The following is a 24,138-nucleotide window of genomic DNA, read 5'->3' as shown; positions in this document are numbered from 1 at the left end:
CATACACGCAACCTCAGCCATTCAAGCGCATACGCGCCCGTGAACACACCCTCCTCTCATTTCCCCTCTTTCCCCTCCCCCTTAACCCGCGAACGTGGCATCGGGCCGACACCAAGCACCAAAAAGCTTATTTCATATCCTCGCCAGGTTCAGGGTTGCTTGTCAGAGTACAAAATGAAAAGATCGTCATGGGAATCCTCGGTGCCGGGATTGTGCTTGCATTCGCGGTTTTTGAAACCGAAATGGACGGATCGCCAGGAACGCGAGAGTTTAGGTAAGTTGTATGGATAAATGTTTTTTCCTTTTCTCCTTCTATTTGTAGATCTGGGGTACAGAGTTTTGAGAATAGCGTGAGTTTGTTATAGCTGGTGCGTCATTGTTTTCGCAATGCATGTTTAGTGTTGATGAATACCGTTCGCCTTGAAGTTCGCCGTGACGTCGGTGATTGCGCGGTGTTGAGATACGGCCCCACCTGTTGTGTGGGATTGAAAGTGGAGAAGTATGGTATTACGATCGTTCAGTCATGTTGCCGTGTACCGAGAAGAGAACAAGATTTGTTTTCGCGTGCGAGCTGGAGTAATTGGTAAATGTATCACGTAAGATATTCATTAGCCCAGAAGCAAAGGATGTAGGATGGTAAAAAACAACGTAGATTGGTTTCATAGTGTCGCTCAAAGTTATGCTGATAATCGTGAGGGAAAGAAAAAAGGTGGTCTCCGAACCATGCCGCTCGCATACATACGCCATGATTGCTGAAATTCGCCGTTATGGTATATTGCCCCAAAAGTTGTCGAAGCTAAAACGCTGGAAAAAAAGTCCATATGCGCCCTTGATCGGACTATCATATCGCTGGTGAAATCCTACTTCGTACTCCTACAAAACGCCCGTAAACCCAAGCCGGGTATTTCGCCAATAAGTTGCTCGTCGTGAAATCTAATATGTACATGGAAGGTGGTCATGTTGTTGTGGTGGTGGTGCGTCGAGGTGTTCTCATATCGAATCTATTGCCGGGTATTCGAGCTCTTCTTTCTTGTCTTCTTTGAGACATATGCCTTGTCTGCCAACCTTTTCTTGGAGGTAGTGGAGTCGGTTGGTATCCTTTTCGTCAAATGCAAAGGCGCCGCTCCAGAATCCGCAGTCGATGTTTGTGGTCTCGTTTCGAAAGACGACCTGAGCTTGTGCCGCCAGGTCTACCGGGGGGATACCGTGTTCGGACTCGCCGCTTTTCTCGCCCACCAGGTCAATCTCACTATGACCTGGCATGTGGTGGAATAGTTCAGAGTTGAGCGTCCAGCAGCGGAGTCCGGGGCTCGGGTATTTGCTTCGGGTCAGGGGATTCCTTGCATTCTGCCACTCGGGTGTGGGAGATGGCGTGTTCTCTCCCTTGTTACATGCGTGGAGAAGCGCAACATCGAATGCGCGAGGTCCAGTTTTCTTCAGCTTCGGTGGAGCGAGATCGTTGAGGAGGCGTTCGGCGGTGCGACGGGTGACGGCGTATCCGAAAGAGCAGAGCGGGAACTTGGAACGGTGGATGACGCGTGACCCTTCAGGCATGCCCAGTAGGCGGAACAAAGCCTGTGTGAAGGGATGTAGGTTGTACCATGCGGGGAGGGTAGGGTCCTGGTATAGGATGTGTGGCATAGCAGTCAGATTAAAAGATTGGCGGTCGGTCTTGGGTCCGTCCTCAGTGACGACGTCGAAGTAATCACCGCAGTGGCCGAGATAGAGTAGGTCCCAGGCATCTTGGTCGCCCCAGTACTGGGTATGGTTGCTAGCTGCGTTGGCGTAGGGGTGCTGGGAGCGCGGCGGGGGAAGGAGCTGGCGGGCAGCGCTTGCCGCGAGCGGAATCTGTTGGCTGCGCAGACGAATATCCCAGTCGACGTCGTCTTCGAGAATGAGAGCCGTCTCGAGGCCAGAATCGAGAAACCTTAGTAAGCGAGTCAGCAGCAGCTCTACAGCGACGGATGCACGCCAAGACGGGTGCCGGGCAACGAAGGATGACTTACCACTTGAGGGCGTTGTGGTGCCCTAACCACGCTAGTATAGACCCCTTCTGGACCTTCTCTTGCCCATTGATGAAGCGTTGGACATCGCCCTCGGTCCACTCTGGCTGTGGCGGGATGGTGAGGTCGATGTCGGTGACATTGGCCGCCTGGATGAGCGGCTGGCGGCGCGAGGAGCCTTCCTTGGAGACGACGACGACGGCGCCGAAGCCTAATGTTCTGTTTGAGGGTATCTTTGCAGGCCGCGACTCAATCGAGGACATCCATTGCAGATATATGTGGTCAGTGTCTCTGCTGTGGTACCATATGCCAATGAGGACGAGGACGAAGAGCAGCAGCAGCGGCGTGGGCCGCTTCCTGGATGCAAGCATGCCGGGCTATATCGTGTTGCCAAAAGTTGTTGTTAGAAGAGTGTTGTTAGACATGTCCGCGAAGACTCGGGGTGGGGGGACGCTATGGCAATAACAAAGTACGACGATGGCGCGCTCGGTAGGCATTAAGTTGGTTAGAACAATGGCTGGCAGGACCGAAGTAGATCAGGCTGGGCGACGGCTATCTCTAAATGTCGCAGGTCGCGGCGGGAGCAATACGGGGGCCTACCGGGGGGTGGCACCGACATTGCGTTTTGTAACCACTGTATCAGGCTACCTTAGATTATCGCGCATGCAACCGGGATTGTCATCATCTTACCACTGGCCAAGTGGGTAACGCTGCTCCAGCTGGCGCGGCGGTTGCAGGCTGATTGTGCGACTGGCCAGCTGAAACTGGCCAAAAGCGCCCCAAGAAGGGACGTCTGACCTTGCTCGTTGCCATCGGCTTACCGCGTACATTGTTTTTCCGTCTTGTTCTTGCACTTGCACCTAGCGTTGTTGTGTCTTGCATACGTATCCGAAATTATGGTTCCCCAACAACGGCCGCCGTCACGTGCACGGCGAGGTTGTCGAGGTCGACGGGTCGATCATAGGTAAGCCGCGCCACATGCATCTCAGGGACGCGCTACCCATCATGCGCCTCAATCGTCGCCATTCGACACGCTTACGACGACGACGACGACACCTCCGGACACGAATTCCGCATCTCCAACATCACGACGGCGGGTGGTGATTCTTGTGCGATTTTATTTCTATAGCCTTAGCCTTCTTATTCTACCGTTTCCCGCCCTCTTACTTGCTAGTTTGTGACATGGTGTGCGCCGCTGCACCCTGAAACTAGTCGTGCACCGGCTTCTTGTCCTCCGCATCCTCCCCCTTCTCCAGCCCGCCCATCCTCGATCCGCGCCATACACGGGGTTCGCAAGGCAGAAACATCCATTCCCTAATCGACCGCACCACATGCCCGGCCACTCGCTGCGCCCATAGTTATGGCCACGTTGGGCTCGCCCTCTCCCCCAATCTCACCCTCAAGAACCATGCGCCGTCGCGGCTGGGCCAGGAAGGTGGAGCGGTACTGCTGCACCGCCGTCACATACTTTCCGCTGGTCTTCGTCTACGGCCTGACGTCGTGGGCCGTATGGGTCCAGGCAGGCATCGGCTTTGTGCCCTCGAAGAATGTCTGGACGGGTGCGTCTCCTTTCTATATATATGTCACAATCCAAATTTATCCTACGTCCAATAAGACCACGTCACATGAAGTTGGGAAACTCGATTACTAACACGCTGGACAGGAAAGTTCTCGTCTACGCTCGGCATCTTCCTCTATCTCATGCTCAACTGGAGCTACACCACCGCCGTATTCACCGACCCGGGATCGCCGCTCAATATCAAAAATGGCTACAGCCACCTGCCGTCGCAAGAAGGAGGAGAGATGCAGTACACGTCCTTCACCGTCAAGGCATCCACCGGTGAACTACGCTTCTGCAACAAGTGTCAGTCCAAGAAGCCCGACCGCTCTCACCACTGCTCCACATGCAAGCGCTGCGTCCTGAAGATGGACCATCATTGTCCATGGCTGGCGACTTGCGTCGGTCTTCGCAACTACAAGGCTTTTGTGCTCTTCCTATTATACCTCTCTTTCTTTTGCTGGGTCTGTTTTGCGACTTCTGCGACTTGGGTGTGGAGTGAGATACTCAGTGATGGACAATACACTGAGTCCTTCATGCCCGTAAACTATGTCTTACTTGCCGTACTATCCGGCATCATTGGCATAGTCATAACAGGCTTTACTGCATGGCATCTATGGCTTACAGTTAGGGGCCAGACTACGATAGAAAGTCTGGAGAAGACGCGCTACCTCTCACCACTCCGGAACACGATGAAGCATCAGCTCAACGACCGAAACTATATGGATGCGCAAGCGAACGGACGTTTGAGTGTTGGCGACCAGTTGCGCGAGATTCACGCGAACGCTCTTCCGGGAGTGACCAGACCCGAGGAGGGCGAGCCGCCCTCTCGCTCTACCTCGCGCTCTCCCGTACCAGGCCATGCGAACGGTTACTCGCACCCGCACTACCAGTCCTACGAGTATCGGGAACGCCAGCAGTACCAAGACCGCTACGATAGCTATCTTGACGAGCGCGACAACGAGATGCTACCCAACGCCTTCGACCTAGGTTGGAAACGCAACATCGCGCATGTTTTTGGCCCTTCGCCGCTGAAGTGGTTCATACCGCTTGTAACCACAACAGGAGACGGGTGGTCATGGGAACCCAGTCCGAAGTGGCTGGCAGCACGGGAGCGGATAAAACGGGAAAGGGAAAGAGAAGAACAGATACAGAAGCAGCGTGAGCGCGCTGCTGGTTGGGGTGTTGATACTCCTACTGAAGCAGAGTTTAGGGGTCCCACTCGCGCTCCGAATGGATGGATGCCCGGCCAATATAGCCAGCCTCCCCCACGAGCCACCAGACGTCCAGAATGGCAAGCACCCCTTGGTCGCGGCGAGCAGACTCAATACCTTACCACTACCAACGGCATCGCGAAAGGCCCAATCGATGGACGAAGAAGTCCAAACAAAGCCGACCAAATTCTAGGGAGAGAACGCGGCATGTATGCTGATGGCGATGTTCAACTCCAGACGATCGACAGGAGAAAGTTTGACCAGTACAACTATATATCCGAAGACGAGGACGACGATTACGAAGTCTCTAGTGACGAGCAAGCGGTCGACCAGCGCAAAGCGCAAAAAGTACAGACCGTGACTGCGCCACCAAAAGGAACACAGAATTGGAATGACATACCAGACGGGTTTCTAGACCCGGCGCCAAAAGAGAGGAAGAAAAGTGCGAGTCGGGAACGATCACAACAACAGAAAAACGGGGAATGGGATGACTGGGGGACATGACACGTTGAGACGTAATGGATACGATGGCATGTTGGTATGTTGATATGTACATTCGGGTGTTGCATAGCATGGCGTTCCTCTTGTGGCGTTTTCTCGTTTTGCATAGGAATGGAGTTGTTTAGACGACTGTCATCTGACGAAAGCGAAAGAGATATTTTTTACCTCATGGCTTCTCTTATCTCCACATCACACGATATCAATTTTGCAAAACTGGTGGCGTGTAGTAGTAGATTATTGATTGACGGATCATCTTCTAGCCAAGCATCGACCCTGAGTCTGCGTACAAGCATTAATAGTAAGCGCCACCAACACTCATCTCCCGGTATCGTTCCTGCGCGCCGTGCCCCACTACATGCGCATGGGAAGGTTGATGAACAGCATCTTGGCGTTCTAGATTTCTGCATTCTAGACCCTGGAGACATTGGCAGCACCAACGCCGTGGCACGTGGATCCATCGTTGCGTTAATTTATTCCTTCATCTTCCCTTGCTCCTTAGCCAGGACCCAACCCGCCCAATACTTCTTCAACCTCACCGGCTGTTTGTACTCCTCATGACCGTAATCTCTTTAATGCCGCTTTTCGGGTCCAATCAACCCGAGGTTTAAGTTGAAAGAACATTAGGGCTTTTTGGGCATTATGGCAGCTCCATTCTTCTAAACCTAGTACTGCACAGCGGTAGGTCTCATGACACTAGGGGATTGTCAGCGCTCAGTTCTCATCTCGTGGTGGTAAAGGGAGAAGACTGGCGATGTAGGTCCTGCGATGGTGTATTAGTTGGTTGATGGATGAGTCGAAAGTGAGGTTGATCGTCTTTCCTGGCCATCTTTCTGCGCCTTACGAGGACCTGTATCATCGTCTGGAGCCTGTGTCGTGATTGGAATTCGGCAGATCATTCGGCACGTCAGTGATTGCTGCTGGAGCGAGCAAACTATTACGAAATTCTCAGTATATAACGACCATGCTCTGCTTTTCGCCATGCACTCATCAATACCTTGACCCAAGATGAGCGTGAACTCAACAAATAGAGCCAAGCCCGTCACCTTAGCTGACTACCGAACTCTTACCTATGTAGAATTGACCGCCGACACTGTCTTTGGGTCTGGTTACGACATAGCCGTCCTCGTGCACCAAAGTCATTTCGACTCGAATGACTATCTTGCTACCCTTACTGCCCATTCCACCAGCCCAGCGCCCGGTCGGCCTCAGCTTGTAGATCTTGGACTGCATAGCGGAACAACGAGAGAAGAGGCATTGCTGGGCCTGTTGCATACCCTGGAAGAAATGGCAGTCAAGAGAAGTAATGCGAACAGAATGAAGTCGAAGAAAGAGGATACAGAAAACAAGCAGAAGAGTGGGCAGCTGATAGAAGAGATGGTGGAGGAGCATAATGAGGAAATATGAGAACAAAAATGTAATCCAACCATCGAATAGAGAAGGGAGGAGCAAATTTACCGCAGTAGGAAAACTAAAAAGTTGCGTATTCCCAGCGATAGTACTTATCAGCATGACATAATCTTTGCGTTGCAACATGACAGTAAGTTAATACAGAAGTAGTACGAACTATATTAGTCTGACTATAACCTTCATAGTCCTCTGATGATGGCACACACGATGGGATCATACGATTGGAGAGCTGGGGACCATCCCCCGAACCTCTTTTCCATACGTACATGTTGCATGTTGAGCAGCTTCGATGTTGTTGGATCGCTCCCACCGCTACACAAAGTTTGCTGCCTCGAATGATCACACTTTTCCACTCTCCCGCCTCACTGTGTAACCAAACAAACACATTCTCGTACTCCCTTAAACCCTGCAGATGACACTATCCTTCACCGGTTTCTCGCCATATAGATCGTTCTTCAGTTGCTCTTTTCCAGTTCATCCTGGTGATAAAGACTAGGTACAAATGGATTCTCTAACGGCAAATATACCGGAGCGCCTAAGCCGATCCCGTGAACCGCTTCCAAACTTGCGAGGTGAAGACGAGACTGAGATAAGATATCTTATTGATCTGATCGAGAGTAAGTAGCAAGAAAACCGTAACGTCACCTCCGCCATACACTGACGGGCAACCTCTCAGCGCAATCATGGATTCTGTCACCTCTCAAGCCACCCTCCTGCATCCTAGGACGTCATCCACCACCTAAAGACCCTAATTCCTCTAAACAAAAGATCATTGACCCTTCTCTTGCGTTTTGTGCTTCGCTCTACAGCATCGGTCAAGGTGGGGTCAGGAGCTTGGAAGTGGGTCCTGAAGTGGGAAGGAGCCGAAAAGAAGCACTAGAACGGCTATTGGAAGTCGTGGAGATGGAGATCGGACGCATGATGTTGAATGATGATTATCATGCACGCAAGGTGGCGAAGGACAGTAACAGTTCCATTGGAAGTAGCGGTGTTAGCAGGACTGAGAGGGGGTAAATGTTCTTTGGGGAAAGAAGGACCTAGTTCAATATCCTCGTGATGGTCTTGGTGGGAAGAAACTAAATCGCTCTTCTATTGCTCTTGTATTCTGTGTGGGATAGGTATCGGCCAGTCCCAATTTTTTTCACCATGTTGTGAAAGTAAGATCGCCACATCACCTCTTCTTCTGTCGATTCACTATCACTCTCACTATCATCATCACTATATCTCTCTTCTTTTTCATCTCCATCCTCGGCTTCATTCTCGCTTTTCTGACTTCACTCATCCGTCGTTGCTGCATAATTCATGCTCTCTTATTCCCGTCTCTCCTTCCTTCAGGTTTCCTTGAGGATTCTTTTCCATCGTCTGGAACGGTATCTCAGCAAGCGATTCCACTTTTTCCAGCAGTTTCAAAAGCACTTCACCACGTGAACTTGCCACTTCTATCTTTGTGAGAGGACGGATTATCATACCGCGCCTCGTACCTACAGAGGACAGGACTGCGGCACGGTACTCAACCTTGTCTTGTTCGTCCAGGCGACGACTCAGATAAACGGTGGCAGACGTGTAGCTAGGCCAGAGAGAAGAAACGAGAATATTGAGGAACGTGAGTGTATTGACGTCTTCCGGTAGTACAGGTTGGCTGGTCATGTTCAAAGTAAGAAGTAGAGGATGACGAAGAAGTGTTGAAGAGGCCTCCTGTATTGAGACGAGATCCTTATACTTTTGTTAAAATGGAGATTGCCTGCTTGATTGTTAAACCAATCAGTTGTAGCAAGATACCCGATGTCCTTTGCTACAATCAGACTGTTCGAATGATACTTGTGGTTCGAGAGAGCAAGCCACTCGTCCAACATATGATCTCATTCGATAGCCTATCGACAAGAGTACCACAGATCGCCGTACTCATAATTACCATGGCGTATGAGTCGTCCAACGAAACAGACCCTCGTTTGCCAACAACAACCATTGTCGCCAGTGATGTTAGGAACCACGATGATGTCCTCTTCAGCTATCTGCAAAGTACAACTCCCTCCTGACCAAACCTTGTGCCATGCTGACCCTGTAACAGAGCTTGTTACATCCACGTTCCGCCCATCGGTACACCCCGTGGTTCTTATGGGCAGTTACGAAAGCAGGTCGAGAGGGGAAACCGTCCAGAACTTCCGTGCAAGTGTTGTTGGCTGGGATGTCTTGGATGCTAGCGAGATGTTCTTCATCTCGCCTCAGGAGGGGACAGATCGCAAGAGTGCGCTGATGGCTGTGATCAGGTTGGTAGAACAGGAGGCACACAAAAGAATGGCGGAACTAGAGGCTAAGATCGCACACCCCCTCTGACGTACGGACGATCCACCCGAGAGGGGGGTTTTAAAAAGAGTAGGAGATAGAGGTGCCTTTCGAGGCTTGTGGCAGTGATGAAATCCAAGTAAATCTTTAAAGCTTAGCTTTATCATCCAACAACGGAAGGCCAACTGCCTCTTCCAGCTCCTTTACGGCATCCTTGGTCCTACCCAGGTTCACCTTGATTGTTCTCAATCCCGTCTTCTTCGCAAATTTAAGATTTATGCCAATATCGTCCAAGAAGAGCGTGTCGCCTTCCGTCACCCCTCCCATTCCCTTCTTCCTCGCAATCTTATCCATCTCACGTACCGCCAGCTTGTACGCCTCCGGATCTGGCTTTCTGACACCCACGGCCGCCGAACCAAGGAAGATGTCGAAACACGTCGTAATGTCTGTGGAGTCGTTCGCGTAAGGGTTTGGAGCTGGTGGGTGGACAAGCTCTTTCGTGAAGAGCTTCCCTTCCTCGTCGAGGATGCCCGTAGGGAACGTAACGTTGTTGCTGAATGCGCCCAAAACGAATTTCCCGCTCTCGCCTAGCTTTCGTAGCGCAGGATACATGTACGGATCTGGTGCCCGACTGATCTTCATCATACGCCAGAACAACGTCTTCGCATCAATGTCCGGTACCTGCGGATTCCCGCCCTCGATTGCCTGCCCGCCACCGACGCTCTCCTGTTGCGCAAGCTTCTGGAGGAATTGTGACCAGACCTCTGGTCGCATCAACTGTTTCTTAAAGGATGCGAACCAGTCGTCATTAAGTTCAACTTCGCCGCGCTCGATGAGTTGCCATGCGCCCGTATCGTGAGGTCCTTTTTGGATCGCGTAGTTTACGTAGCCGATGGGGATCTTGTTCTCGATTTCATAGTCGAGGATCGCTTGGAAAGGACTTATGACCTGTGGATGAAAACGTTAGCTACGTTCGTCTGGTCGTGTGTGGTGCTGAAGGGCGGCGTGGGTCGTGTTGAGGAATTACGTACGACTACTCCACCAATGTCGAAAAGAATAGCCTTCGGGGGCTTAGTTGAAGATGTCATAATGTGTGTATGTTGACAGAGTTGTCAAAAATCGCTATGAGGGTATCATGGTGGTCTGTACGGCATCGTCATGGTCGGCATTGGGAGAGTCGTGAAGTGTCCAGGTACCTCGGCAATGGATAAGCTCTATCGATAGCGCTAGTCCCCGCAAACAGTTCAACCTCACAATGTTCTGTAGATCACTCATCACCCTCTGTTTTGTGAAGTGTTTGATGAATGAAAGGTATTTGATGATATATTTCATAGAACTGAACCAAGACAGAAGAAATCCTTGTTGTACCCAGCACCGCAGGCAAGCACTACCAGTATGAACAACATCTTAGAACCGATCGAAGCTACATGCTGTATCACTCCAGAGTCGATTCTTGTATCGAAACTTGTTGTTTTGCGGTCACAGTGATGATCCGTCCACCTTTCGGATGGCAAAAGTGTGTATAGTAGTTTGAGCCATAGCCGCTGGTTCTTTGGGTGGGAGGCTCACGACAATCTTCCCCTTCTGCTTTCCGCCAGATAGAGAGTCAAAGATGGCTTTGCTCTGCCCCCACATAAAATCTTGTTCCGGCTCAGTGTTCATTTCCGAAGCCAGGAGGCTGGACATTGCGCTGGCCAGTCGCGTGTCATTTTGCGGCAACCGGACCTTAGGATGCTTCCGATCCGTCAGACCTGGGCCATTGTGCAGTCGCGAACGAGAGAAGTCGACACCTGTCGCAAAATGCTGGACTCTATTGATCACTCTATCGAGTTGCCCACAAGGCCCGACGCGCTTTTGACTGTCGATGTACTCCAAGTGTTGGCGGCGCTGGCATTCAAACTCAATACGAGCCTTTGTTGTTTCGTACAAGTAATTTTGATCATCACCAACAGGAAAGAGATGTATGAGCATGCGCTCGAGCGAACGAGACGGAATGAGTCCTAGTGCACTAAAGTAGCCAATGTTCACAACCAGCTGATCAATGACTACGGCGCTCTTGATGAATGCAGGGACAAGAACCTCGACATCAGCAATGGTAACCGGTTTCCAAAGGAGATGTTCTAGGAGGCGACGTTCGCCCGTAGACGGCATTTCACCCATAATTTGTTTCATAAGCGCTAGAAACTAGAGTGGTACGTCTACTTCCACGCTGTCTGTCAGATCAGCTGAACCTGGCGGATAGTTGGAAGCAATCGCTTCAGAAGTCGGGGAAGAGCAAGTGGAGGACTCTGGTGTTGTTAGATCGATACGAAACTGGCATCTAAAATGACCTCCTAGGCTAAGGGATACCACCTGCGACTCAAGTGTGGACATCTCAATAAGATTATCTATCTTGAGGGGCCTGAGAATCACGGTGAGGCTAGACCGTCGAAATGTAGATGATGATCTATATTAGAAGTAACCCCCCTGAGGCTACATCAAACCAAGTGCCGGTGTTTGGGACACTGTATGAAAACATGGTCGCTTATTACATAGAAGGAGTCAATGGCGAAGAGGGCGAGCATAATACTCGTTGTGAAACAGAACATCATCATAGACCGTACGACATGTGATAGAACACGGACGCTGTAACGGAGTATGTACACAATATTCTGTAGAGAGAAGACTCCTCGGAACGAGATGGCAGAATATAGAGGCCACAGGCAGGGAACAATAGATATCCCACGCATATCTCACGGGATACCCCAAGTGTGACAAAAAGAACTTCGTACACAAAGGCAGCTTACACCCTTGTAAGCAAGGAAGGTAGCTTCGCTAGCATATAAGAACCCTTGGCTTTCTCGGAAATAGAGCGGCCAATGATCTTAGTGGCCCGCCGGAAGCGCTTTACTCGCGAAGCGTTCACTGGTTCGTGGAGAATGCGCTTGCGTTGCTGGTACATAGCGGCAGCTCGCTTGGTGCCCCTGTTGACGCTTTCCAACATCCTGTTTGGAATTATGAAGCTAGGGGTGACATATTGTATCAGTATCTTGTTGAGATTCTGGTACAAAAAGTGTTGTATCTCGCGATCCATTGTCTATTGCGCACACATGAACGCTGGACAAATGCTATGTTTGTAAATCGCCACTTATGGTGGAAGGTGCCAACGAGGGAGCGGAATCAGGATCAACCGCAAGATGATTGCGCAATGCACCGACTGTATTGCAAGGACCCATGTTCATGCGTTTAGTGAAGGTTTTCGTCTGAAGCGCAACAAGACAACATCCACTTGCGTAGCTGCCGAAAGCTTGATCTGGTCTCAAAGCGAGATAGCGCGATTGTGTAGAAGACTCCACTGACTGGAAAACTTCTATCCGCTCGTGGCGGGCGGTACTATAGAGTGTACTCAGATATATGAATGTTATCCCGACCTGCTTGCTGTTGCTGAGAGAATCAGGTGTTAAGCATCCCAGGTCAGCTCGTAGCCGAAGACAGTCCGGCGAAGAAGTTCATCCTAGGTTCGGTCAGTGACGCCTCAAGATAAATCATTAGGAGAGCCTCACCCCTGGATCTTCCTCGAACATAACCTTCTCCATGACTTTTTCGAACGTCTTAGTGACGGTGAATCCCGATTCTTTAGCTAGGTCGAAGAAAGCCATGTCCTTCTCGTACAACCATGGGCGATATGGTGTAAAGAAGACGTATGCTCGGGATGCCGGTGACTTCTTGAGAGTCAGCTGCACAGTCTTGATGAGTTTGGTATGCTCCGAGTGGTTGAAAAGAAGGTCGGCAAGAATGAGAACATCGAAGCCTGAACTATCAGGCAGATACTTCATCAAGTCATCGGTAGGTGCACCCCAGAGATATCCCTGTGCGCATATTAGTGACGTCCGCCAATGTTGAGCACAGTCACAAACCTCCGCCACAATTTTGGGAGGCTTAGACAACAGTTCGCAGTGGTCAACATTGTACTGTAAATTCTCGACCAACTCGGCATCAGGATAGTCCGTGACGACCGTTTGAGCGGCACCGTTGAGAGCACAGACAAGGCTTGGAAGTCCCGCTCCAGCGCCAAGCTCAAGTACCGTTCGATCTTTTACGAGTTTGTCTGCATGCTCTTCCAGGTAGTCGGATATGGTTCGCCCCGCGTTCCATAGAAAATGTCCCTGAATACGTCAGTGAGTATGCTGAGATAGTGCATGACCGTCAGAAGTCAGATGAGTGCCGAATCGCTTCTACGGTCCTTCTATAAAAGCTCCAGAAGGTTGGAAACCAACGCATAGGACGTCAGGAAGTTCCATATTGTGTTTCGTCATGTCGCTAGTCAAGTGCATAACTTACCCACAAAGGATTATGACCGACCAATCGAACAGTGAGCCCTTTGCCGGAAAGCAACTGATGAGTCGCGAAGGTTGCCTGCTTTTCTGGTTCATAGAAATCAGCAGGCTCTTGGAACAGGTCCAAACCCTCTTCACCGGCTTCTGACGACATGGCGGAAGGCAAGTTGTGATGAAGTTATGGCCTTGGCGAAGACTGTATTTTGGGTGTTTCAAAGAGCGGAGCCACCACGGATGGCACGTGCCCGGTTAACCAGCCACCGCTATGCCTGTCCAAGTCGCGTTCCAGATAAACTCCATCTTCGAAACAGCGGACCGTCGTCATCAACGAAGTCAGAGGGCTGGCCAAACAGTACCCTGTGACTATAGCAGGGTCTACAGCTCCCTTGTTGGGCTGTAGCAGTGGGCGTTGCACCAGCCCTATGGCGTGGGAGTGCCTCAGGTGGCCTCAGAGCGAAGTAACTCAATGATACCCGGCCTACCAATCGCGCCCACACTGATCGAATTATCGCGGTACTCACATGCCTGAAGCGAGCCCAAGCCAAGCAGGGTCCAGCCGGCGCAAGATTCCCCACGCCCCAATGATATACCCGGCGGCCGCAGCGTCGTTTCCACGGTTCTTCTGACCACAAAACACGCCGGCGCAGGTGCTGCTCTTCGTGGATCGCGTTCGCTTTATTCGCATCGCGCATACCTCTTATATCGCGACACCTCCTTCACTTATCCCTCCTATTGAGGACACAATCCTTGCTGTCTATTTCTCGATTGTCACCTTTCTACTTGTGCCGTTTCGAAGCGACTAAACCCGCTTAGTAAGAAACTTGCTCAACGCTAAGGGACTAAGCCTAATCCAACCCTCCGCCAAACATCGCATCCATTCAGTTCACGACAAACCTTCGAGTGCCGACCAGCAGATCCCACGCCTTTGACGCCTTAAGTCCCGAGTCATTCATCAGTCTAGTGGGGAGGTGTGACATCTGCGTTTTCTCGCGGTATTGAACTGGATATTTGCACGTCCCACCAACCGCTGAGCCCTGTCAAGTCATCAATTCTCCAGACCGTATCCTGGGGGATAATCCAGTGAAACCAGCGCCTGATTCCGCTGGCTCTCGATTGTAGACCCCGCCACTTTAACCGTGTGCATGTCCGACGTCCCCCCGGACATTCGATCCACCCTTCATCCGTTCCGAGCTCAGGATTGCTATTGCATCAATCAACGCCTGTGCTGATACAGTATTATCACCGACACTGCGGAAAGCCGGCGCCAAATCTCAGGGTTATCAACGCTCCACCCGCCTGGAGCTGGACCCTTCACAGCTCACTTAGGCCAAGCCGAGGGCCGAGTCTACCTTCTCTTTTGGACACCCACGTCGGACCACTCCCGAACCTGTAGGCTACTTTCCCATGCGGCGAGGGTCATACGTCTAGCCCAGGACCTTGCCACCCCATTTTCTGCGCTGCACGCCACTGTACCCCTCTGCAATACTTTCACGTGCGCGGTGTACAGTAAGCTTGGACATAAGCTCTTTCTCACCAGCAGTCTTATTTCGTCCCCGATACACGGCGTATTTGGTGGTTACATGCCGTAGATTGAGCAAGTTATTTCGACCTCATAATAGCCCCGCATCATGTGGGCCGAAGTCAACGGAGAGCGCAAGAAGGTCGCCTGGTAGGTTCTCTCATCTGTTTGTTCCACCCCTCATCCTGTCTTATTTTACTATATCCTCTCTACCATTTGTTGCGCGCAAACTGCACCTATCCGGAAAATTCTTTAGCGACTGCGACTTGCATTGCACTGTCCAGGGTGTCTATTCGCCATATACTTTGACTGACATTGATTAGCGGTCCGTGCATTCGCGGTCATCGCTCGTCGAAATGCGATCACCGAGATCGAGTGCTGGTTGAGGTCCGGAAGCCTGGTCGGCCGCTGAGTAGCTGTCCACATCCCACTGGATCCTGTAGTTGCGAGCGTGTTGTTATCAACTACACGATTCCCAAAACGTCAGAATGTGCTTGTCCGTCAGAACGAGCTCCGCCCACAGCTACCGTTGCAGGAAACAGTCGGATTACGAAGAGTAGGCGTAAATCGGCTGCGCCCACCCCTTACAACCTCGAGAAGGCTATCCAGGCTGGCTTCGACGCCAAAACCGAAACCTCATCCGTCACGTACACACCCTCCGAAACAAGCAATAGCAATGGAGCATCACTTCCGTCAAGTGCGAGCTCAACGCCACGTCTTCTCCCTGCACAGAATGAGCCCGTCTCAAGTTGTTGCAAGCCAAAGCCAGTCCTATCGCCGGTCCAAGAAGGAGGGTGCTGTGGCAGCAAGCCGAAGCCAGTTGTAGAGCCGCCAGTTCAAAAGAAGTCTTGTTGCTCATCACGCAAACAAGAAGATGCGCCTGTGAACAGCCAATCACACGGTTATCAACACGTGGGACACCAGTTCCAGTTTCCCGCCCAAGCAGTGGTTCCACAGTACCAGAACTTTCATCCACAAACACCATCAGCTGCGTCGAACCCTTTCGGCCTTGGCACTCCAATCTACAATCATGCGGCTGCAGCCTACCATCGGCAGAACTCTGTGTCTATGAGCCCAGTCACGAACAATTCGATGTCTCCGTCTGTCGCCAGTCCCCAAATTGGGCAACACGTCCCTGAACACAATTGTCACTGTGGAGAGTCATGTAGCTGCTTTGGATGCGCAGCCCATCCCAATAACGCTACGATGATGGAGTATGTCCGGATCATGGCCCATTTTCAATACAACGGCGGGTTCGGAGGCATGGCGCCACCTCTCTACGACATGCCTACATACCCACATCAACCCGGATACGGAGCGGAAGCCAACATGAGTTTCAACGCAATGCAGCAGGGCTTAACAACACCTACACCAACGCAAATGAGCTTTCAGCAAAGCATGGATATGCCAAATATGGTGCAGGTACCAATGGCATTGCCCGGGAACTGGCCACAACAACTAACTCCTTCACCAAGCCAACCACAGCAGGCTCAATTCTCGACTTCGAGCAGCCTTAGTTACAACAGACCTCCCATGCCGGCGCCAGGTGATACAAAAACGCGGAAACCAAGTGACGCCATGGATTCACCCGCAGCCAGTAGTCCCAGCGATACCAAAGATGAAGATACAGTGACGCTATCGCCATCATCCTACTTCTGGAACGAAATGACCTTGCCAAGCTGCTCAGACGCGTCTGGTACTTGCCAATGTGGCGATGGCTGCGCATGTGTTGGTTGTCTTACACATGGCGGTCACACCGGTGAATCTCTCGATGACACTGGAACAGCAGCGGAACATGATCCGTTCCTCAGTTTCGACACAAGCCTCGCGCTCAACATGAACGACCCAACGGATTTTCTCAACTTCAATCCAGATCCGAGCTGAGACACTTAGCCACTAAACCGTTTTTTCCTGCCTTGGTCAATGACGATCATTTTGCCTCACATGAAAGCGAAGCGCGATTGCGCGAAGCTTACCGGGATATACACCAGAATTATGCCCACCTTGTACACTTCAAGAAGCGATACAGGCGACAGGCGTTCAACCTTTTACCATGACAACTCCGCCGGCACAACTCGTTGTGTGATCACAACAATGAGGCAGTGTTCACTTCGTCATATGCTGCATCTTCTATCTTCTTCATTTTGTATATGTTCAGCGTCACCCACAGCGCAGCTATGGGTTAGATACTTTTGTATGGGCATGGGAGGGTAGGAGCCTGTTTCAGCGTGGTAAGAGAGAGTTTTCTGGCATATAAGGAAGTTAGTGTATGAACTGTATGAGTTTTTCCGTCGGTGTGTTCGTACGATACCCCCGCATCGGGCGGATAGCATAGTGAAGTGAGATTTGGTCTTCATGCTGCTCATAAGCTTAATGGAATTCTTCCTTGTATTATTGTTCTCACTCTATGATTGCGAGATGTCATGCTGTACCATTCCATCCACGAGTTGAAGTGAACTGTACGAGGAGAAGGGCTCTTCCCGGGAATTGAATACGAAAAGATGATCCATCACCAACCCGTTCAAGGAACAATACTCGTAGAGATCTCAGTACCATTGCTAACAGAAGAGAAAACTATCTGCATATCCGAAGAAAGCTAGTTGGTAATTCGGTTCAAGAAAACCGAAACCTCCTCCAAAAGTTCCGTCGAGATCGTTGCCGCAGTCCGCCGGGCCTTCGACATTGTAAAATAATTGACCGGTGATACATGAGCCTGCTGAAATAGGCTGACGTGGGAGTGGTAGATGGTGCAAACAATGTCGTAAGAGCCAGAGATCTAGTACGATCACAACATGAAAGGCGAGTCGACAGTGAGGTACATGAACGTAACACTAGACGGGGGGCGGGTATACTACCCGTCCGATAGTACAACCATGAGATCGCCATGTTTAATCCCGGCCTGTTCTTATTAGCACTTTTTCTTCTCAGATCACACTACAGTAGGGCATACAGTGCAGCCCCGATCCGGGTCTTCCCAACATGTGTCGCCTTCACACCACTGGTTTGTCGCGCTCTTGTACCTGCAAGGAGAGACAACACCATCACCAACGAAAGTGATATCGTAACCGAGTCGCTCTTGCTTGCATAGTTCGTTCTGCTTTATGCTGGAGAAGCCCTCGTTCGCTGGACCATCGTCGAAGGATGTTCCGAAGACTGCGGGTGCCCAGTTACCCTTACCCCCCATCGGTGTACCCCAAGTGCAAGCCTCACTTTCTGGTACACCCTGTTTATTGACGTAGTACTGAGCCGATGTTTTCTTACCTTGCCAGAAAAAGTATTTCTGCTGATCAGGGTTGGCTAGGAAGCCAGTCTCTCCAGGGCCGACAGTGACTGGGAAAGTCATGGACTCAGTGCCTACTGTACGTGAGTGATTATCTAGGGTTTGTGAGCAGATGTCATACCTGGATAATCTGTGCGGCAGAAAGAGACGGATTTTGACAGCTTGTTTTGCACCTTCACGCCCATATGCTGTGATCCTTGCACGCATAGCGTGTCTGCGATTTTGCCGTCGGCCATCTCCAGAAACCCGTCTTTGTTGCAATACAAGCCACCGACGCTCTGACCTGTTCTACCTTGGATAGAGGGGAATGAAGCTTTGAGGTAGGGGTTAGGGCAACCATAGGAACAGAAGCTACCAGTCGTGCAGCAAGTGCCGTCTGAACACGACCCCTTTGGGACGGTAGTAATGTCATCGAAGCCATCTGCTCCGGCATATTGGGGATCTTGGATACCCGACCAGCCTCCCAAGCCTTCTTGAGCTGTAGGTAAAGCGCCATAGCCGTAAGGGAACTCTGTACAAAGGATCGTGCCGTCCGGGAATTTCCTGTCGCACTCCGCACAGTGACCATCATTATCGACCATGTCTGCCCAGGGCCTCAACGAAGCGCCCGACTGCTGTACAGGCGGCGTATCCTGGGAAGGGCTTGGTGCAGGGTTGATGGGTGGCGTCTCTGGTGGTGCAGGCTTCTGAGGTTCGGGTGCGACAGGCTTGAGCTCGTCCACAGGCTTCTCGGGAGTAGGTCCTGGTGTTGGCTTGGGAACCTGAATCTCATGATCGGAGGCTGGAGGCGGAGTAGGCAATGCAACAGGACTGCTAGTTGATGTCGACAAAACACCATCGTTTCCCCACATCAAAGTGCCGTTGGTAATACCCTGGTTGACTTCTTCCTCTGATATCTCGTGATCATCGAGCCAGTACACGATCTCTGTCTCCACTGCCGCAGGTACGAAGATAGTGCCACGCTTGGCCGGACCATGGGCGTGGACGCGACGGTGCAAGTGGTGCGGCTTAGCCGCGGTGACTGCAACAAGCGCAGTAGCAGTAACTATATACTGGATCTTCATGGTAGGCTTTTGCAAGACACTTTTTCTGGATGTCACTGACAACTTGTCCCATCGCAGTCAGCGTAGCAGAGAGCAAGGTGGAAGAGCGACTGACTTGTTATTTCCGTACAAATAAGTACTTGCTGAACGCTTTTGACAGATGCTTGAATATCGAGATGCTTTTTTGGCTCTTTCTGGTGTTCGCTGCGCCGTGGAGTGCACGAGAGAGTGGCGGAGTAGTATACTGGTAGTGTCTAATGAGTGAAATGGAGATACAACTCTGGGTGGAGGCACGGAAGAATGACCGGTGAAGCGTGAAGGCGGATGGGTCAAGTTTGGCTTACGGAAAGTCCACGAAGATAGTACGAGGGCACAAGAGCGAGAGTGAGGTGAGGGTTGTTTGTACTGTGACGCCAAGACGGGGGCTCGCTAGCGTGGCTGCTTCGTTTGCACAGGAGCGATGAGATGGCTATGCGCCTGCTGGGTTCTAGAGTGTCAAAAGAATGGGCGAATGCCGGTCACTCAAAGTGGAAAGAGCATTGGGTATGACCAGAAAGAGTGCATACACAACTTAGAGATATCTTGAATCAGATACAACGTGAAAGGAGTGAACATGAAGACGACGATCAATTCAATGGCATGAAGAGGAAAAGTAACAACCAGCGAGAGATTACCAATTTCAAGGACGGCTAACTGATACTACCGTTCTGGCTAGTGGCACAACTGCGTGGCATAGGTACCTACCTAGGGAGGTGCTCTCCAAGCAGACTATCAGCCTGTATCACGTACGTACGTGTACGAGGGAGACGACAGTGCACCTCCTTGGTCGACCTACAGAGGTAAATAACCTTGAAACCATACACGAAGAACATTTCGTCCATAACAGCATGGCATCGATCGACTAGGGGACACTGAGTTCCTAAGAATGTTTCGATCTGAACACGGCTTCGGTTCACGCATGAACCGGTTCTTCCTACCGACGTGTCGTGCAATGCCGAATTTCCGCTAGACCGCAAATAGCTATTTGCGTTCATATTGCACGAGTAGATTTACCGTGTAGAGAGAAAGCTAGAAACGCGTGAAGGACAAGAAATTTCTAAATGACGTTTCTAGCGTACCAGGGACAGCCTCAGCAAGCCCTTGACTACAGCGCTTGCCCTGCTATAGGTATTCGATGGCTTTTTTCGACGCCTTCTAGTGTAGTACTAATTCCCCGATGTTACTGTCGTATTGATTCTTGAGATATGCAGAATGTATGTACACTCACGATAATTTGCGTAACCTGGGCGAATAATGACTGACCTCGTGAAGTAGCGCGTTGGCTTGGATTCAACTCGATGCATAGTGATGTCTGCGCGGCAGCATACGTAACAGCCCCTGCCTTCTTTCACGAACGTCAGTACTTGGGATTCATACGACCACACAGCATCCATCGTGGAAGCGACGTTGTAGCGCGCGAATTACCCGGAGCTCGTGCTCCATGCAGCCCTGTTGTCGAGTGTGACGGGCGCAGGCGCAGCAGTCTGTATCAGGTACAATACGATCATGAGACCTGCGGTAAGACACGATGTCGATGCGACGATATGTGATGGTGTTGATGAATGAATGTTGGAGGAAGCGATGTGACGAGATGAGATAGTTGTGCGCTCATCATTGGAGCCCCACATGCTCTTTAGCACGCAGAGCTAATATGGTGCCACAACATGACCAGCCATGTTTCGTGACTGCGACACCGTTATCGACATGTGTTTCATGGACCTACGGCAAAGACTTTGGTAAGAATGGTTGCTTCAGGTATGTACAGACTCTGGCGATACCTCTCCATGCAAACGGCTCCTTTCCAGCACCAACTGCGCCGTGAGTACAATGAATTATCCAATCAGAAGAAGCTCATCTCTCGAACTGCTGCCAGACAAGTGACCTAGACTTGCTGAATATAGTTGGCTGGTACACTACGTACTATGCCATCCTTCTCAACGTCTGCCCAGCCGTCGCCAGCCTCCATGTTGATAAGAACAAAACGATCTCCTTCTGACATGGAATGTTCTACGTCGCTTTGCGCTGTGTATTCATACAAGGCTTCCACGTACTTCAGCTTCTTTGCGCCACGCTTTGGCGCAACGGCGGGACCCTTCTTCTTACCGGGAGCGGCAGCCGCAGTGAAGTTAGTGGTTGATGCTGACGATGCAGAGTACGTCGAGTCCGGCCTTGTTGAAGAGAATGTAGAGGCCGTGGTTGGTGGCGTTGCCACCGTCATCTCAACATACGCTGCTGGAACAAGACCTTCCTTGACGCCAGCACGAACTTTCATCCATCCGGAACCGTCTGTGGCAATGTGTTAGTGAATCGGTTGATAACCCCTAGGACGTCGGAGACATCTAATGACATACCATCAGGTTCTAGAATGGCAACGTCCGTGCCATCCGCAACAGTCAGTTCGCCCTCCCCATTCTCTTGATAAGCGTATAGCATTCTACCCCTGGCTTCTGCAGACTTGGGTGGGAGTGGAGGAACATCCTCGTCGTTTTTGACATATTGTGTAGGTGGTGGTGCAACCAATCGGTTCTTCCTAGCACCCGGCACTATGGGCGCCTTCTTCTCTGGTGGTGGAGGAGTCTCCTCGACAGTGGGCGACATACCTCCGGATATGGACCGGTGCGCAGTCGCCGAATAGCCGGAGCTGAGGGTGTTCATGGAGTTCACCGTGTCGCTTCTTCCCAGTCGGGGCATGTCCGCATTAGAGCTCGTCGCAGTGCCGTTTGTTGCTGTCACTGTGTGTGCAGCCTTTTGCCGCTCTTCCTTCAATTTCTTCTTTTCTACCTTGGACTGTTCACCAGGACAGTCGGCAGGTACCTTCATCTCGCACTTGCTATGGCACGTATAGCCGCAATCTTGACAGTCATATCCTTTTGCTGATAGACCCCATATCCGATCTCCACATAGATCACAGTTTGTAGGTATCTTGAACGTCTGCGACTTGAAGTTGTGGTTCCTTGCGCCGATACTCAAGTCACCGACGACTGAGGTGATTGTTGAGACTTCCACTTCCGCATTCACCTTCTGACGTTCCACCTCATGCATCTGTTCCTGTATAGCAAAAACAGCGCGAACAATATCCACCTCGTCTCTTTTGTCCTTGCCATCTCTTATCTTCTGCCGTACCGCCTTGGCATTCTCAACTTCTTTGCGCTTCTTGTCAAGTTCTCGTTTATATTCCCCCAAGGATGTTTTTGATTTGGTGAGAACGTTGCGCAGGAAGATCGTTGCAGGCTCGTCGACGGCGATACTATTATCGTCTAGCCAAACCGGGCTGGGCTCGAATTGAAAGTCGCCAGGCTCTTGGAACGAACCAGCGTTGTGCCGTAGGAACATCATCGAGTCGAGCAGAGGGTTGTTGCGCGGAATCTCGCCGGAGAGGTGCTTCAGATACTCGGTGCTTCGCGTGAGTGTCTGAGTTTCGATCTGTGCAGCGAGTGACCATATAGTATTTAGCTTATTGACTCGCGTCTCCGAAAGATCCTGGAGGCTATCGAGCAGCTCAGGCACGTACTCGTGGTAGTACATCTCCTTTTGCTTGTTGGTCACGTTGATACTGATGAGATAGGTGTTCTTGACGTTACGCATCTCGATCTGTTGCTGTTCGAAAGCATTACGTGCCTTGGCTTTGCCGTGGTCAAATGCGCCATCAACCTTTTTGCGCCGGCTCTCAACCTCCTGGCAAACGCTATCGTATTTACCCTTTTGTTTGCGCAACTCACCATATTGGTTGTCGCGCTCCTTCTCCAGCTTGGCAGCATAGTCTCCGTGCAACTTGCGCAACTCTTCGGTCCGTGTACCAAGGACCTTCAAGGGGTCAGCAAGCTGGGTGATGAGAGCGCCAGCGAATTGTTCGTGTTCGGCGGCGCGCGATTCGAGGGTGCTCAATTGGACACCCCATGTAGTCATGGAAGCGCTGCAAGGATGTGTCAGGAAGGCCTAAAGTCATGCGACAGGAGTCGTACCTCTCGAGCGAGCCTGGAGTAACGGTAGGCGTGTCACCAACGCTCAGACTGCTCTGCTTCTTCGCCTTCTTTTCATAGTATTTCTTCGCGAGCGCGCTGAGTTTTGCCGAGTATTCCTTCTCTATCGCGCTTCGTTCGCGGTAGAATGCTTGGATGTCGTCGAGCCAGGAGATGCCACCGGAAACCTGCAATCGCGTACATCAGTAACGTGAAGCGCAACAGACGTAGCCAACAGCGCCTATACAAGGGTCACTCGGAAACCCATAGGAAACGTGTATGACGTACCCAAGCGTTGACTGTCTTGAAGCCATCCTGTGATTATCCGTCAGCGCATGCTCGGTGGTGCCGCTCCAACTCCGCATACCTTTAGTTCAGCGCCGAACTGGGGCGCAATGTCGACCTCCATGATTCCTATGATATTTATGGGTCGAGCACTTGGAGAGAGGGGACTAGGACCCCAGACATAGAGGGGGGAGGACTGCTGGGGCGAGGGCGAGGGCGAGGGCGGGAAGGGTTACGCGGAGTATACCAGGTGTCTTGGTTACCGGCTGCCCAATTAGTGGGGCAGGAGGAATGGTAACGAGGCGGTGCGTGCCGAGGAGGGAAGGCCGGGATCTTGGGCCGGTGACGTTGGATCCTGGGATTCTTCTGCTCTTGTTCTATTATGTGGTGTTGTGAATAGTCGTGCCAGACGACTACAATGGCATGCAGGAACAGGGCTATGGAGCGCTTTCACTCGGTCGCGCCTGCACACATGCTCGGGGCCTGTTCATGCGGCTCGCGCACTAAACCCGGCTAGCGCCACAGCCCCGCCAAAGTCGACATCTGGAGCTCTCACAATTTCCAACGCGTTCTTGGTAACTGCAACAACACAGCTATCACCTCACCCCACACGACACCATTCCATTTCGAGCGAGCCTCACCTTTGTATCCACAGCAAGCCGCTCTACTCAGCAAACCACCGCGACTGTCTCCAAGGTTGCAGCTTCCCCAACTTCACCGCCTGCAACGCG

General features: G+C 51.3%; 10 protein-coding genes across 10 annotated transcripts; 4 read left to right on the top strand and 6 right to left on the bottom strand.

Annotated features, from left to right (window-relative positions):
• Window positions 1-990: 990 nt before the first annotated feature.
• On the bottom strand, window positions 991-2,374 carry AA0111_g5796 (hypothetical protein; the record flags this gene model as incomplete). Its single annotated transcript, XM_028651947.1, has 2 exons — window positions 991-1,927; window positions 2,007-2,374. 2 exons carry the CDS (start codon window positions 2,372-2,374, stop codon window positions 991-993), a joined length of 1,305 nt encoding a protein of 434 aa, XP_028506383.1.
• Window positions 2,375-3,411: 1,037 nt separating this feature from the next.
• Window positions 3,412-5,279, top strand: AA0111_g5795 (Palmitoyltransferase; the record flags this gene model as incomplete). Its single annotated transcript, XM_028651946.1, has 2 exons — window positions 3,412-3,562; window positions 3,667-5,279. The coding sequence occupies 2 exons, from the start codon at window positions 3,412-3,414 to the stop codon at window positions 5,277-5,279; spliced, it is 1,764 nt and encodes a 587-aa protein (XP_028506380.1).
• Window positions 5,280-6,281: 1,002 nt separating this feature from the next.
• AA0111_g5794 (hypothetical protein) lies at window positions 6,282-6,680 on the top strand (the record flags this gene model as incomplete). The annotated part of the gene is made up of 1 exon (XM_028651945.1): window positions 6,282-6,680. The coding sequence occupies one exon, from the start codon at window positions 6,282-6,284 to the stop codon at window positions 6,678-6,680; it is 399 nt and encodes a 132-aa protein (XP_028506381.1).
• A 1,916-nt stretch (window positions 6,681-8,596) lies between these two features.
• AA0111_g5793 (hypothetical protein) lies at window positions 8,597-9,017 on the top strand (the record flags this gene model as incomplete). The annotated part of the gene is made up of 2 exons (XM_028651944.1): window positions 8,597-8,702; window positions 8,752-9,017. The coding sequence occupies 2 exons, from the start codon at window positions 8,597-8,599 to the stop codon at window positions 9,015-9,017; spliced, it is 372 nt and encodes a 123-aa protein (XP_028506378.1).
• A 96-nt stretch (window positions 9,018-9,113) lies between these two features.
• AA0111_g5792 (hypothetical protein) lies at window positions 9,114-10,054 on the bottom strand (the record flags this gene model as incomplete). The annotated part of the gene is made up of 2 exons (XM_028651943.1): window positions 9,114-9,914; window positions 9,998-10,054. The coding sequence occupies 2 exons, from the start codon at window positions 10,052-10,054 to the stop codon at window positions 9,114-9,116; spliced, it is 858 nt and encodes a 285-aa protein (XP_028506379.1).
• Window positions 10,055-10,445: 391 nt separating this feature from the next.
• On the bottom strand, window positions 10,446-11,126 carry AA0111_g5791 (hypothetical protein; the record flags this gene model as incomplete). The annotated part of the gene is made up of 1 exon (XM_028651942.1): window positions 10,446-11,126. One exon carries the CDS (start codon window positions 11,124-11,126, stop codon window positions 10,446-10,448), a length of 681 nt encoding a protein of 226 aa, XP_028506376.1.
• A 1,279-nt stretch (window positions 11,127-12,405) lies between these two features.
• Window positions 12,406-13,436, bottom strand: AA0111_g5790 (hypothetical protein; the record flags this gene model as incomplete). The annotated part of the gene is made up of 4 exons (XM_028651941.1): window positions 12,406-12,459; window positions 12,509-12,814; window positions 12,863-13,111; window positions 13,287-13,436. The coding sequence occupies 4 exons, from the start codon at window positions 13,434-13,436 to the stop codon at window positions 12,406-12,408; spliced, it is 759 nt and encodes a 252-aa protein (XP_028506377.1).
• A 1,474-nt stretch (window positions 13,437-14,910) lies between these two features.
• Window positions 14,911-16,685, top strand: AA0111_g5789 (hypothetical protein; the record flags this gene model as incomplete). Its single annotated transcript, XM_028651939.1, has 2 exons — window positions 14,911-14,951; window positions 15,125-16,685. 2 exons carry the CDS (start codon window positions 14,911-14,913, stop codon window positions 16,683-16,685), a joined length of 1,602 nt encoding a protein of 533 aa, XP_028506572.1.
• A 1,045-nt stretch (window positions 16,686-17,730) lies between these two features.
• Window positions 17,731-19,145, bottom strand: AA0111_g5788 (hypothetical protein; the record flags this gene model as incomplete). Its single annotated transcript, XM_028651938.1, has 2 exons — window positions 17,731-18,155; window positions 18,203-19,145. The coding sequence occupies 2 exons, from the start codon at window positions 19,143-19,145 to the stop codon at window positions 17,731-17,733; spliced, it is 1,368 nt and encodes a 455-aa protein (XP_028506571.1).
• A 1,900-nt stretch (window positions 19,146-21,045) lies between these two features.
• On the bottom strand, window positions 21,046-23,531 carry AA0111_g5787 (hypothetical protein; the record flags this gene model as incomplete). Its single annotated transcript, XM_028651937.1, has 5 exons — window positions 21,046-21,449; window positions 21,515-23,076; window positions 23,126-23,310; window positions 23,411-23,437; window positions 23,490-23,531. The coding sequence occupies 5 exons, from the start codon at window positions 23,529-23,531 to the stop codon at window positions 21,046-21,048; spliced, it is 2,220 nt and encodes a 739-aa protein (XP_028506568.1).
• Between the last annotated feature and the right edge of the window lie 607 nt (window positions 23,532-24,138).

The sequence above is a fragment of the Alternaria arborescens genome (genome assembly GCF_004154835.1).
Source record: "Alternaria arborescens strain FERA 675 chromosome Unknown contig_12, whole genome shotgun sequence".
NCBI lineage: Eukaryota > Fungi > Ascomycota > Dothideomycetes > Pleosporales > Pleosporaceae > Alternaria > Alternaria arborescens.
The sequence above is the reverse complement of the archived record's forward strand: the minus strand, read 5'-3'. Positions and strand labels throughout refer to the sequence as shown.